Here is a 15,668-nt window from a genome sequence, read left to right on the forward strand (position 1 = left end):
TGGAATAAATATCCTAATCAGTTATTGACGAGAGATGACAACTCCCTTTATTATAATATATTTTCAATGTAATGATAAATAGACGGAATCAACCCAAATTAACCACTTTAAAAATAAATTCATGCTGCCTATTTAGCGAAATAAAAATAATAATTCTTACCGCATTGGAAATTCCATCGTGTAATGTTTCCAACACAAAGAACAAACAGCAACTATCCGAGAAAAAGCGGACTGCATTAGCAAAACGAAATGGAGTTTTATTCCCCTACATGGTAACACAATTTATTTGGTTGGTGACTCGGCAAACGTTTGTCTTGGACGTGATAGCTCTTAAAATCCCAATATCTTCAATTAAACTAAAACACTTATCATAATAAAAACATTCACTGAATAAAATGTCTGGAGTTATAAAGGTCAAAGATTTATCAAGAAAAACATTTTAGACTATACTTTCTGATTAGCGCAATTTGTTAAAGGTTAACACTCACATATAAAAATTACCTGTTACAAATTTTAAAAAACTATTTTTTTTTAATAATAAAAATACATGTACAGAAGGCTTAAAATTAAATAAGATTAATAAAGTTAAAAAATACAACTCACCAAAATTGATTATATATGGAAAATGGACGTCGTTAGACGCTCTTGTCACAGCAATGTTCTCCTCGGTTCAAAACTCTCTTATTTTACTGGTCATGCACACACAAAGAAAATGTTATAATTAATATTGATTAGTAATAGGAAAGTAATAAAAGTAATATATTATGGAATTTTTGAAGGAATGTTATATAATATTATAAACAACAGATAGACTGGTAATTATCGAGTTCGCCTTGATAAAATTATTTTAAATTTATTTTTTTCTTACAATCAGTTCGACTCAGTTATTCCTTAGAACTGGTTGTATCAGAGATTGATAAAGAAAATGGCGAACTCAATAATTAGTAAGTGATTCAACAATTATCTAGTTTTTAAACAAAACTCACCGAATAAACATAGATTCATTATATGTAGTTCACTACATAGAAAGTTATAAGGTTACATATTTTCTACTTTTTACCAAAACGCATTACGTGTGCAAAATACAAATTAGTTAATAACGATTATTAAAGTAATAAGTCAAATTGACCTTAGTGGTCAAACATAGGTCAAAATGACTTATAGTTGGCCCATGTGAGCAAAACTTGTTTAGAACAAATTGTAAAGACAAAAACAAACATTTGTAGTACATATTAATAATTGTTGTTGCTATAAGAATATATTATAGCATAATAGGGAATCGAGATGCTCCATAACACAGTTTTAAACAGTTGTTCAGTCTCATTTTGTTTACTTTCAAAATGTTTAAACTATGTTTCTTCAGGAGAAAGCAAGGTCAAGTTAGTTTATTTAGTTTAGTTAATTTTACAACACTGCTTAAACAATCTATTCTGAACAATTGCCGGCTTCGATTATTCCAAGAATAACAAAACGAAGAACGTGCGGATAGTGTTGTGACCCAGTTTAAAAACGTTAGCAAGATCTGGTTTGAAATAGGGCTGTTATGAGTATCTCCGGAGTTTCTATTCCTGTGCAGCCTGTGTTACTGTAATCCTAAAATGAACGCACGCTTCAACGATTCTCGATCAAGGCTGAAAAACAAGCTAAAACCGATTTTTCATAAGACGTCCGTTTCAAGCGAAAAAAACTATTTCTCCCCGAGACAGGGAAAACAATATATTCTTTTTTTGTTATTTTCCGTGTAAAATAATGTAGAGTATACTGCAATGCTCTGAAATCGGATTTTTGTCTCTAGGGTGGTAGCAAGCTTGGAAATATCTATGTGCTCATATTATTTCCAGATATAAATTCTTATCGCGAAGACGAGTAGCAGGTGTTTGTGCTCCCTACAATAAACCGAACGTTGCTCTGCTTTACCCGTATGTAAACTTAATAATAAACGTCTCTTTGTTTTCTGATTTATGTTTGAATAAGGCGGAAAGCGTTTTCTGATTTTTGCCCTCTACCCACGAGTAGAACGTTATATTTTCTTCTTGTCTACGGCAAACAAATCGGAGAAATCCTAAAAAGGGTGCAAACAGCAGAACCGACATCAGCGCATTTCGAACGAATGAGTAATCATCACCCAGTTAGGAAACGATGCCCCGCATTCCATCCATACCTTGTTAATAATTACAAAACGAAAAATAGAATTTTTTATTTAAAAAGAAGAATACATCATCTTTCTTGAGTTGTACTTAATAAACGATAAAACCCTGAACATGTTATATTTGTTGATATCTTAAGCCTGAAATATTTTTTTTTTAAATCCATGCTTACCCATAAGTAATCAACAGTTAGTCAATTAGTAATTGCATGGCTGCAGAATAATGAATAATATAAAATGATATAAAAATAATTGATACATGCCGTACTCAATGCTTCCCAGGTTCTTTTCCCGGGGACTACCATAATATGGATTTTTTTTACTTTTAAAATTAAAATAAAAGATAAATTTAGACCTTGTGTCAAATTTGGTGACATTTTTGTTCAGAAACACAACTTTTAAAAAATAATTACATGTAATAACCTCATGAATTTTGCTACAGTAAAAGTCGTTGTCGATAGGTGGTCCTCGGAGGATCTGACTTGTAGAAAAGGATCCATCCTCACACGATTAAGAATAAGTCATGGGTGGTATTGGCGGACATTTACTTTTGGGCCTAAGCTCTCGTATGTGCCCCGCACGTAGAGAAAGGGTGCATCCTTGGCTCCATATAGAAAGCGTGCAGGAATGCTACCGTATTTTAGATTACGGATTGAACAAGTTTCTATTCATCAGTCGATTCTATATTTTACATAGGATAAGAAACTAATATGTAAAGATGAAATTTAAAAAATATTTTAATCTACCTAAAACATGAAAATAATCTGCGGGCGAACAAATTTAAGGTGTAAAAATAAAATACATAATTATAATGTGAGCAAGCAACGAAGAAAAGTAGGTTAAATTTTTTTTTAGTTTATACGTACAACTATTTTGGGAAAATAAATAAAAAAATTGTCAATTCTGGGAGACCTTCCAATCCAAAGGCTACCGATGATTTTTTTTGTTTTTCTAAAATCGCAAAAACTGTGATAATTTCTTAAGGCTCGACCGATCCACATGAAACTTTAGAGGGATTTAAAACCTTATAAAAATTGGGCTTTCATAAATAAATTATAACTGGACACATAAAATAAAACATTTGAGAAGTTTTAGCTGCTTTCACCCTTATTTTCTCTTTATTTTATAATGGCATAAAATCAAAGCCTTGTCGACAAAGACTCGAAGAAGAGAAGTTAAGATTTCTAACGGTTTTAATTACAATTTAGATTAAATCCAGCGGTGTTATGAATTTTTAAGTGGAACACGAAACATCGACGAGAAAAAAAATTGCCCCCCCCCCACCCGTGAAAATTCGTATTTAAGGGTTTTAAATTGGGCTTAAAACGAATCCGAAGAGTTTTTGTTAACCAAAATTTTTTGCCTACTTTACTGGAAGCTTATTTTGGTTTTTGTAACTTTTATAATCGGATCTAATGCAATACCGTTTTACATATTATTTTCTTATCTTAAGCAAAAAAAAATCAACTGATATTTAATAATGTCAAATATCAAGACCTCCCCATTGTCAGTATGTCTGTCTGATAAAAACGCAAATATATATTTTTTTAATTCAATTTTTTATAATGAGCAGCATACGAGAGGGTGCAGGGCGGTTTAAAGCGTCTAAAAGCCTTATATTAATTATTATGGATTTGTGAGGTCGTGAAATGACCTTAAGCGTTGAAATGACCTTTAAATATAACAATAGTACTTTATTCCGCCAAAGTTCAACCCAACTTACCTATAGAATTTTAAACTTAAGACAGTACAAACGATTTGTCCTTCTTTTTCTCTTTTTATCTAAGTTTAGAGAATGTAACAAAAGAAAATGTAACTGCAATATGTCAGGATATATCATTTATTTGCTACGCCAGAAAAATAATTTATCAGTATTTACTTGTGTATAGGTGATACGTACTTTTCCTCAAAATATATTTACATTTTTTTTAACCAGCAAGTTAAATATTTTGACTAGGTACCTTTTGGTCATACACGGTACATTTTTGGCTGGCTATCGAGATATGTCATCATTTTCATGTCATCGTACAACAAAATATCCAACTGAAATATTCATTTTAATACTGACATCAATAAAGTCATAGAATTTCATAATTTTGGTACCATGTAAATATAATTTACATCCTCCTATAATTAATTGTTGAAAAAAGTTTATATTTTTACAAACAGCGGCCATAAAATTATAAATACTACAATGTTTCTCGTTTTAATACTCTATTATTTTTTGAATTAACAATAAATAGACAACCACAATAAAAACAAATTGTTTAAAGAAGAATGAATGTGAAGATACGGTGGAAAACAGTTAGCCAGATTATGTGTGCCATGGGAAAAGGAAGTACTAGCCTGAGCGCATTAGAGTCGAGACTCATCAGAGATGCATTTTCTCACAGCTACTAATGTGTTTTGTTAGTTTTCGCTTCTTCCGTTTCATTTGACCCAGTTTCATCGGTTGAATATCCCACAGACTTTATACATAACTGTAGTAACCCCCCGAGGGAAGGTCCAGGCGATGAGTTGGTGCCTCTGGAGACTGAACGTCCGAACTTCTCCCCGGACATCCGAGGAATTCAATTCCACCACCTTTGTCGTCGGATGAATAAACGCAAAACGAATACGGTTTTTTCATACTGACTCAATGAATCACTATTTATACCAACGATTTCATAAACTCATAAATAATTTATGATATTTCTTCATGTTTTTATATTTATATATATCGGCCTTAATCAGCATAGTCCTTTTTTAATGCGGACGTCTTTTAAAATTATTTCCTTAATTTTTCCTTATCGTTTTGCACATTACAAAAAACATTTTATACATATTATCCATCCCGATATTTCTTCAATATTGATCCAACAATAAATTCAGATAATCCCTCTTTTTCAAAATATTTGTTTTTTTTATAAATCTACCTACGAAAAATTCTTGAGGCCATCGTCATTTAAGGATTTAAGGATATCATCGTAGAGTAAATATAGATCGAGAAGTAATTAGATTGAAGATTATTTGGAGGTGGGATATCACTTCGTTCGACAATTCGTCACAGGACTTTTGATTGGAAAGATTGTATTTTGCGGATATTGGATGGTTTGTCGCAGCCCATCAGTTCCACTCCAAAGTGGTCCCAATAATGTCTGGAATAGAGCTAGTTGAGTTTTGAGGATGAAAACAGATTTCAGTCCTATGTTTTCGCTGTTTTTCAAGTATTTTGTTAAGTCGTTGCCTCTTAATTATGTCTGAAGATTCGACGTCCTTCTATATATAGCAGTCGATAGTTCCTTGTTGTTGGTGTACAGTGAAGGGCAAGACTGATTTTTCAGTGTAAATGTACACTTGGTACATTTTTCTCAATTTCACTTCTTCCACTTTTTCATTAATCCCTAACTAAAACCTACGTCACACCAGACCGCATCTCACGATCTCCGACTAATCCTAAATTACCTCAAGGCGTACTTGGATGTTCGAGGTCGCTCGGCTAAGATTCGGAGGTATCATCAGCAGTTGGGATGTATAGGAAAGTCAGCAGTATAAATAGGAGAGGGCCCAAAACGCTCCCTTGTGAAACTCCTGCTTGTATCGGTCTAATCGGTCTAACTTGGTTGCAGTATTTAACCGATCATAATGCTTCGTAAATGTGTCGAATTGTGCTTGAATAATAAAATGATTGATGCTCCAGATATCGCTTAATTTCAATTTTTCATATGGCCGTGAATTAAGCTGTAAGCTTGTATGTGTTCATGTGGTTCTTACAATAAGAAAAAGCTTATAAGGCCAAAAAATAGTACGATATACCTGTTGAAACAGAGGCCTTGGTAGTTACTATAAATAACTGGCTGCGATTTTCACCAGATTGTCTCTTTGAATTGAGTTATATCGGGAAAATATAGAACTTTTAACAATTTATGATCTAAACACCATAAAATATTCAAAACAATACACTAATTTATTTTTTGTGACGGAGAACATCAGATGTTTTCATTGAAACGATCAAATGTAAAATTTATTACTAAGCGAAAATAGTAAACATTTATTTTACTAGAAGGAGGATGGGCCACTGCAAGAGGAGGAAAATTACAAATCTACTTTTATTAGTCACGGCCGAGCCTATAAGAAGATTTTTGAAATCGTACATATCTTCTAGTCTCAATTTTTGAAACATGCTCACTCTCGAATTGGCTGCGCAGAGTTTTGTCGGTGTGCCCACTGCGACAAACGAGCCGTTGCATATCAGTGGGACTCCTTGGTCGCCGTAACAAAGAAATCCAGCTTGTATGTCGATCTGTAGGCCACCGGCACAAACGGCATCACTATTGTCCGTGTCGAACGGGACATAGCTCAAATCCGAATCCAGCAACAGTCTATCGATGCAGTTGAACAGGTCTATAAACCTCAAAGGCTTTTTTAATAAAGTTTTTGAATTCGGCGCCCCACTGCCGGGTTTGGAAGCCCCCCAGCCGTACGTCCAACACCAGTTCCTCTCGCCCAACATATAAGCCCGGTAAATTTCCCTGAAAGCGAGTTCGTATTCTTTTTGCGACTTCGGAAGATTTGGTATCACGTTCAAATTCGGCATAACTGTCAACGCATTTTTCAGTTCCATATAGCCGAGATTGTGAATCCAGATGTCCAATTTCTCGACGTACTCGCATTTCTTGTCTCGCAACAATTTCTTGACATCCGCCATAATCGATTGTTTCTTATTGCCGACTTCTTTAACACCGGCCACGATGACGTAGTCTTGAGGTCGGTTCAGCGGATATTCGAGGGTGTCCGGTACGTAGAGGACGCAACTGCAAGTGGTGAGTACTGTCTTCAGAGTGATGAAATTGACAGTGCACAGGTGAAAACTATCCTTCCTCCTCTGAAAACTGGCGACGTAATTTCTTTCGCCGGCTACTGAATCCTCCCGGCCCTCCACCAATCTTTTAATCCTCCGCTTTGGCGAATTTGACAATTCCAAGTGGTTGTTATACGAGTCGGGACCAAAACTACCTACGCCTCGTACAGCACCACTTATCGCAAATAAACCAAAATGACACAAAACTATGTTACATAAATTCATCTTGACCGGAAACGTATGTCTCTCATTTTTAAATATATACATATATTTAAATATTCATAAAAATCATCTGCATAATTCCATTTTAAAAAAGATAAAGTGTAATAGTTACGTATTTTATGACATGTTAGTGTAAATTTTTGATAGAATTTTTTTCGCAGACTCGTAATTTTTATTTATTTTATTTTATTTAGTTCATTTTACCAAGTTTTTAAAAGGTTTAAGATAGTTGACCATGAGTCGTTTCAGGGTAACATTCCCTGTATTGTTATATTATGTATGATTAGGAAATTCATCTTTTTTTTGTGCTTTTACTTATTGTATTTATTTTATTTTTATTTGTGTATTAATGCCAATGCCAGCTTCTATTGTACAGATCATTTCTAAAACAATAAATAATAATAATAATAATCCGTATATGTTTAGCGGTCATAATTGACCATATTAATTATTTCAATTAATTATTCTTTTTATCAAAGGTTTTGAGTGAGATGAAAAAGAGTGTGATTCGAACCCACGACCTTTGCTTAATACGCCGCTGCTGTAACCATTTGTCACGATAGCTCAAGTGGTTAGAACAGCGGCGTATTGAGTCGAAGGTCGTGGGTTCGAATCCCGCTCGTGGCACTAACTTTTTCATCTCAATGAAGACCTTACATAAAAAGAATAATTAATTGAAATAACAGTAACAGTGGTTCCAGATCAGAGATTCTCTTTCACATTACTTACACTTAAAAGTACTTTAATCTGGTTAAGCTTGAGCAAGTTTAAAAAACACTAAATAAAACAATATCATCTACAAATGTTAATAATTTGATTTGTGCTTGAGAGTTTTATTATTGGATAAGGCCCATTTCGACAAAGCCCTCTCCCGTTTAATTCCACTTTTGCTTTTATATATCTAACTCTTGCATATGTTGCTATTTCATCTGTCCATCTTGTAACGGTCTTCCTACTACTTATACAAGTTTTTTGCTGGTGTATGGTGAAAGAGTTTTAGTGTTTTTATGACATTTCCATTTCAGTCTGAGCTATATGCTACACAGTGCTTAATTGGGTCATAGACAGAGGTTACATCCCTTTGTACGTTTTGTGATAGATTTTGTCATTAGCTTAATCTTTTATTGGTTTACCTTCCTTTACTTCTGTTCTATTATTTTTCTTAATATGTCTGCTAGATCTTCAGGAGCTCATTTTCGTGACATTGTCCTTGAATAAAAAACATTCCTCGCATGTGAGTTTGATACATAAAATATTGATATTAAATACATATAAGACAAGGATTATCAAAAACTTCAGAAAATCTCGGCATCATTAAAAATAAATTAAATACATATATATAGAAAAAAATTCTCAGCGATAAGTTTAATATGAAAAACTTCGGCTGTTTTCTCTTGACGTCTGACATTTTTTTGAAAGGTTCAACACAAGTTTTAACATTAAATACAGTCAAAACAAGCGAAAATTATCTGTTCAAGAATAAAAATATTACGGAAATAAATAAATCGAGGAAAATAACTGTAGATACTCCACTGATTAAGAATAGGACATGCGTGGTACACGCGGACATTTACTTTTGGACCTAAGCTCGTCCGCCATGTAGAGAAAGGTTGCTTGATGGAGCCCACCTAGTTGAACAGTGCAATTCCTTGGCTCTATATAGAAAGCATGCAAGAATGGCACCGATTTTTGGAGGAAACGAGGTTGTCCTGTTGACAACCCCTGGAGGTCAACCTTGGACTGTTAAAACCGAAGTCTGACTCCGGACAGCCCACACCCGGGGTGGGGCGAGTCCTGCCGATAATTTATCGTAAACTACACAAAAGCAATTGGTGGATTGCAAGAAGTGTTAGGCTCAACTCTATACACACGTGTGTATTGTATATACATGCACATGCAGATTTGAGCTTACATAAATCAGTAGGAATGCCAGCCGATATTAGAATTTGCTTGAGCACGGAAGCTGCCCCTGTTTCGATTTTTAGAGAAAACAGGGCTTTTTTATTGGATATAATACTTTATAGAAATCTCGTTTCGTGTTTCTTTGTGTATGATGAGACTGAATGTATTTATTAGCGTGCATTAAACTGTGACTGGCCGATGGCGGAATATTGAGTACCTCAACGACCCTCAATTAGATTAGTTATATAATACATAAAGGGTGATGGAGGAATATCGAATACTCCAGCACTCACAGTGAATGTTTGTACGTAAGAAAGAATGTATTTAAGATTGAGTAAGAGTGTGAATGGGAGGTTGCATTGATGGTTGAAATGACTTAGCTGTTGATAGTCCGTGGAGCTTGATAGTCGTTGGCTGGACGTATAAGAACGAGTTCTGAACCCCAGGACTGCCAACACCCGATGATTCTCGAGTCCTGCCGGTAATTTATTGTAAACTACAAAAGCCTGAATTTGCGGCGGACTGCGGAAAGTGATAGGCTCAGCTCTTCACCCGTATCTATGTGCACCCGTGTGAAAAGGTGGGTTTATAATGTAATAACAATGTTTATGGGCCGACAAACAGCTGAGATCATTGCCGCCCCTCTGCGTGTTTTACTTTTTTTTCTGATCTTCCACGCTACTTGTTTTAAACTGCAAACATCTCAAGGTGATCATTGACTCTTTGCTTGGGCTGATATAAATGATCTATTGATACTAAAATATATAACTATATTGCATAAATGATAAAATAACAACTTCGTTTTAATATTTTTAGTTTTGTTCTATATTCAAGGAAATTAAACATCGACATCACGATTGTTTATCTTTCTGCCATTGTTTGTAAAAAAGCAATCAAGTTGTGCTTATAATTGCAATTTCGGATCAAATTAAATATTAACGATCCTTTGACCCATTTTTTTATTATATGCAGAGGATATTCAATAGAAACCCAGGACAAAATTACATAGCTGCTCTTCAATTTATTCATCGGGTTCATGAGCGGACAGTTTTATATATTTTGTCATCCATATTTTAGCACCTACTTAACTTAATTACTATTGTGAAAATATTATGTTTTGCTATTGTTCCACCTGGTCTAAGTACCTTATATTTTCTGTTGGGTACTACAGACCCTGCGTGTAGCATAGTATACTATTACATAATGCAATTAAAACCTGGTCCTTCATTAGCGTTTTTGAATAGGCAGTTTTATTTCTACGCTAAACTTTAGCGTTTACTCAAGAGAAAATTGTACAAAATATTGTATATTTACGATATCTTAACTAGTCTACATATTATATTCAGGATATTCTAAAACCGCAATGTAAAATTTAAATAAATATAAGTTTAACACCAAATGAATAATAAAATAGCTTTAATTTTTTACAAATACAATGAAAAACAAAAGCTAGAAGCAAGAAGTATAGTGACGCCGATTAGATTTAAAAAATCTTCCATTATAATCGTAAGATTTGTATCGTCTGTAAAAAGGATGGAGGGGCGGCGCGGGGAAAAAATTGAAACGCCAAAATGTTTTATGTAGCTGAATGCGGAATGCGAAAGATGAAAACATGACTAATCTCAGCATTAAAAGAAGCGGCCTTCATCAAATCTATACCGCTAGTAAAATACTGCTGGTGGAATCATAAGTATACAATTGAGGCTATCATAAAAGAGCAGCTTGGCATAAATATAACATAAAACATAATTAAAGAGGATCAGGAAATACCTTACCTCTACCATTAGAAAACACCCAAGTCGATTGATGATCATACGACGATAAATTGCCTTCTTGCTCCTAGCACTGCTGACATCAACGGATTTTCCGGCCAGTTTCTTTGCTATTGATCCGGAAGACTTACTGTATATAATATTAAAGAAGTATGTCTCAAAGTGATTTTCAGGAACTTTTTTGGATTCAATAGCCTTTTCTCTTCTGATTTTGATAAAGGTAATAAACAAACTCGACCAAAATGGATGTATTTTTATCTTGCAGAGAGATGGCTGTTGAGGGTATCTTGAGAACGGTCGTTCCAGAGGAGTGAAATGTGAGAAATTTTACAATGGTTCTTCCATCAGCTAAATCTCCTAGATTTTATTTTCACGTTTACCCGTCTTCTTATTTATTTTGCACCGGATGTTACAACACCGGTTCTCCAACATCTTCTGCCGCACTTGAAACTTCTTTTGAGGTACAGTGACAATAGGGTGAAAACTGATATTGTTCTGCAATTGATCTAGATACATCTTCACTACCACTTGTACGCAGATTTAGCATTTGACCCGCCACCTTAATACATACAATCCCTCGAGTAGTAGTGAAATAGGGAAAGTGATGTGAAACCCGTTACTATTGTTCTACTATTGATCTAGGTATCTCATCACTTCCGATTTGTACATATAACGTTCGACACGTCACTTTATAAAAAGGATATTACAAAGATCTGCAGAGGAAAATTTATGACAATCTTTTCAATAAATGTCATTCATTATACACTGAAGGTTAGAGCACCGATTCTCGAACATCTTTTGCTGTTCTTGAGTACTGTCCTTTGGGTGATAGTGAAAATGGTAGCAAAGCTCTGACTGTCGTTCTACTATTGATCTAGGGATATCTTCATCCGACCTGAACACAGATTTAACTTTTCACCCGTCACATAATTATTCACAGGATACAGCACAAATTCTCGAACATCTTCCTACTTGGATACCGTCCATTAAGAAAATAGTGATAAAGGTGTGACAATTGTTGGTATCGTTGTTCGATGTATCTAGTTTATCTTTATTTCCAACTTTTAGATTTACTTTTGACCCGTCATCTTATTATATACAGGATATTACACATCTTCCGTAGTTTTTGACCATCTTCTTCCAAACTTGAGTCCTTTAAGTAAAATGAAAGAGTGAAAGCTGTATGAAAACTGTTACTATTGTTCTACTATTGGTCTAGGTATCTCATCACTTCCGAATTGTACATATAACGTTCGATACGTCACCTTATATAAAAGGTATTACCCAGATCTGCAGAGGATAATTTATGAGAATCTTTTCAATCAATTTATGACCCGTCTCATGTTACAGCACCGGTTCTCGAACATCGCCGTACTTGAGTACCTTCCTTTGAGTGATAGTGAAAATGGTGTCAAAACTCTTACTGTTGTTCTACTATTGATCTAGGTATATCTTCATCCGACCTGAACACAGATTTAACTGTTGACCCGTCTCCTAATTATTCAGAAAATACAATAACAGTTCTCGAACATCATCTGCTTACTTGGGTACCATCCTTGGATTAACAGTGATAATGATGTTGTTATTTCTCCCATTTATCTAGGTATATCTATATTTCCGAATTTTACGTAGATTTACCGTCTGACCCATCACCTTATTATATACAGGGTATTACTCATCTTCGATAGTTTTTGACAGTCTCCTGCCGTGCTTGTGTCTTTTGAAAATACCATTGATCTAGGTACATCTTCGTTTCAATATTGCTCGTTGAATTATCATAAGTCTCGTGTATTTATTATAAAAGGTTTTTATAGATGTGCTCAAGAAGGTTTAGACCGATTTTCGACTATGTTTGTACCATCTTTAGTGAAACATGAAAAAAAAAATTGACCCTTGGTGTAAGAATGTAAAGAGTGCACCGTACGGAATATTACTATAGTTTAAAATCTATTGCGTGAATTGTATTATAGCGATTATTCTATCATTCGTGTGAAAAGAAATAAAATGACGTTGCGCAATGCAATTTCACTTCCGGCTCATCCGTAGTGTCTATGACTGCTCCGATTCCTTATATGGATGGTGTTCCAGTTGATCCTGGATATCTATATTTCTTCTCTTTCGAATTTTAACATTCCGTTTTAGAGCTAATCGTGGAAACTGTAATCTAAGCTGATTAATACTGCTCGATTGTCGCTATTGTTCCATAACGGGTTGTAATAAAATATCAACCCCCTTTTGTATTCTGCCGGCTGAATCCACCCCCATCTCGCTGCTGCCATCTATTTGAGCACAATTTAAACCCTGTTCAAAACAGAGGGTCATGCTTAAATTCTTCGCCCTTAGCAACAATTGTTCAAAACAGACGAACGCCTAGTACAGAGGTGGTATTTGATTTTTTTTACCGAGAGACTTTTTAAATAAGAAAAAGTATTTGTGTTTTAAGTTGAAATTTTGATCCGGAGTAAGCGTTGACCCCGTTAAATCCCTCAGGACGTTCTATTTCTATGGCATAAATAATGAATTGGGGTCAACTGATGGGTCCAGTTTCAATTTAACTTTTCATTGAAGTGACATTTTAGAAATACTTGGGTTCGCTTACCTCTCCCTGTGGTATTCTTCTACGATAGAGTCATCGTCAAATTCGCTGAAATCTGGAAGAGAATCACCCTTGAAACTCGTATTGCCTAAGCTGTTGTGTAAATCAGAGTTCATGATTTTCGCTCTATGCACTGTATTAATAAAGGGGTTTCCCGCACTGGGTACGCTCGTCGTCCTCAGTGGCGATCGGGTTTTCACTGGTCAGAAAGCAGAAGCGGAGGATCAAAACGCGTCAAGCCTTTAAACTTACAAAACGTAAATAAAGCATTCGTTAAGCCGAGAGAGAGACAGAGAATAACAAGACGGAGCTTCGGACTGACCAGTGAACATCGACTTGGATCGATTCTTCCAACTCGACTTGGGATCGATCAACCCAACAGAACATTGGCAATGAGGAGCTCAACGATAAACTTTCGAAAAACTACACATACGGCAGTTTAAGAAAACATTTAACATGGATATGTTTTTGGGTTGGATTAAAAAAACAACCCCCTCAACATTTTGTTAGTATAAAAAAAGGATCAATAAATGAATTGTAAATTCAACAAATATCTTGAAGTTACTCTTATATTCAAGCAGGTCTCATCTACAGCTAAGATGAGGATTTAACAAAATTTGGGCTGGCTTAATGTTAAATTACAACATCCCATTAAAAGCTAAACTCGATATATTTAATGATGTCTCTAGGTTTATTCTGTTCTATGCATGCCAAATTTGAACATAACAACAGTATGACTTAGTTGAGAAATTTCTGAATTTTTTTTATCAAACAGCTTTTTGGCTTCCCATTCTTACTCCCAGAATCCTAGCTAAATATTGTATTTACAGTGATCCACGAACCTATTGATGGTATCTACACTGAGGCTTCACTTTAAGTATGTCCTGAAAATTCTTAATCTTCCTAGTTCCCATCTTCTAAAAATTACTGCTCTTGAGATTATAAAACAACACGTTCTAGTTCTCCCACAGGATACTCTATTTTCTAAATATTCCACCCCACATTACTTAAATGTTTATAATATTTCCGAATGGAAACGGATTCTTTTTTTTTTTTTTTTTTGCAAAGATCAGTGTACTTCTTCAGGAAGAGTCTGTGATGCTCCGACACTCGTGTTTTGCCCTTTTTAAAAAAAGGATGGAACTCCACAATCACTCCATCATTCATAATTTCTCGTGTTTTGCTTTATAGAGATCTCGATCATACAGTTTCCCACTGCCATTTATTGTCTGACTCTAATCAGCATGTGATTCTGGGTGATTTGCGGTGGGTTTTTAAAATTAGGTGCAATCTAATTTGGTTAAATTACACCCCTGGATGGAAGCGCCTTTTGCCCTATGATCTCTATGTAACTCATAATGTTAGAAAGTATATGTTGCATTTCTTAGTAGAATGCACAATTTTAAAAGAAATTAGTAGCAGTTCCCTAACTAGAGATTAACTAATTACTAAGCTAAATTCTGACTCAGACCGCATTTGTAAAACATTACAGACATGCATGGTAATACAGATATATTTATGTTAAAGAACTAAATTTTGTTTTTTGATTAGTGAGGTACAATTTAATTTCAATTTTTTATTATCTGTTTTATTTTACTTTTGGCTTTACTTTCATGTTTTTTTATTTTTTTCTTCTTCTTTCACTTTTTGTATTATTCTGTTCTTTTGTGTTTTATTTCTTTTCATACACTTCTGGCAGACAGAATTTTCTATGCTGTACTGTGCTTACTGTGTAGTTATTTTATGTTACTGGATTATAACAAATAAAGTACTATAATATATTATGTATTGCAAGTGATAATGTACTATTATTATTATATTGCAATACAGGTTCATGATTTCACGATGTAGAATAGGAGAAGAATATTTATTTTTATTTATTTATTTTTTAAAATAAAAACTAATTAAAAGGTGGAAAGTTTTGTTAATAGAATGTAATTTTACAATTCCTGATTGGAGAGTTTTTCAAATATCAATGTTTTAACCTCTAGGCAGTGCAATACAATGCATCAATATGTTTATTGGTAATAGACCTGAGTGTGGACTGTGGGTTCAGAAAAGACTTAATTCTGATCAGCACCAACCTGTGCTTGGTTAACGTAGTTTATTGTTGCTTAAAGGATTCTTGACTTGAACTTAACTTCAAGATATTTGCGGTAGTCATCCCCAAACATATTTGTCAGTTAATTC

At 34.4% G+C, this 15,668-nt stretch overlaps 1 protein-coding gene across 3 annotated transcripts in view; it reads right to left on the bottom strand.

Moving 5' to 3' along the window:
- LOC106669291 (transmembrane protein 47) overlaps nt 1-13,803 on the bottom strand; it is a 217,691-nt gene extending 203,888 nt beyond the window's left edge. Inside the window, exons 1-2 of one of the 3 annotated variants that reach the window (XM_014398650.2) lie at nt 13,482-13,569; nt 604-689 (exon numbers count right to left, since the gene is read on the bottom strand). Coding sequence is in view for 2 of the 3 variants with exons in the window: in XM_014398647.2 (XP_014254133.1) it covers nt 13,482-13,594 (113 nt within the window). In the remaining variant the exon portion in view is untranslated. Of the gene's footprint in view, nt 1-160; nt 335-603; nt 690-13,481 lie in introns of those variants that run through there. The other 2 variants (XM_014398647.2, XM_014398648.2) reach the window with 2 other exon arrangements.
- Nucleotides 13,804-15,668: the final 1,865 nt, after the last annotated feature.

This window comes from Cimex lectularius, unplaced genomic scaffold, assembly GCF_000648675.2.
Source record: "Cimex lectularius strain Harlan isolate CLEC.00 unplaced genomic scaffold, Clec_2.1 scaffold35, whole genome shotgun sequence".
Classification (NCBI taxonomy): Eukaryota; Metazoa; Arthropoda; class Insecta; order Hemiptera; family Cimicidae; genus Cimex; species Cimex lectularius.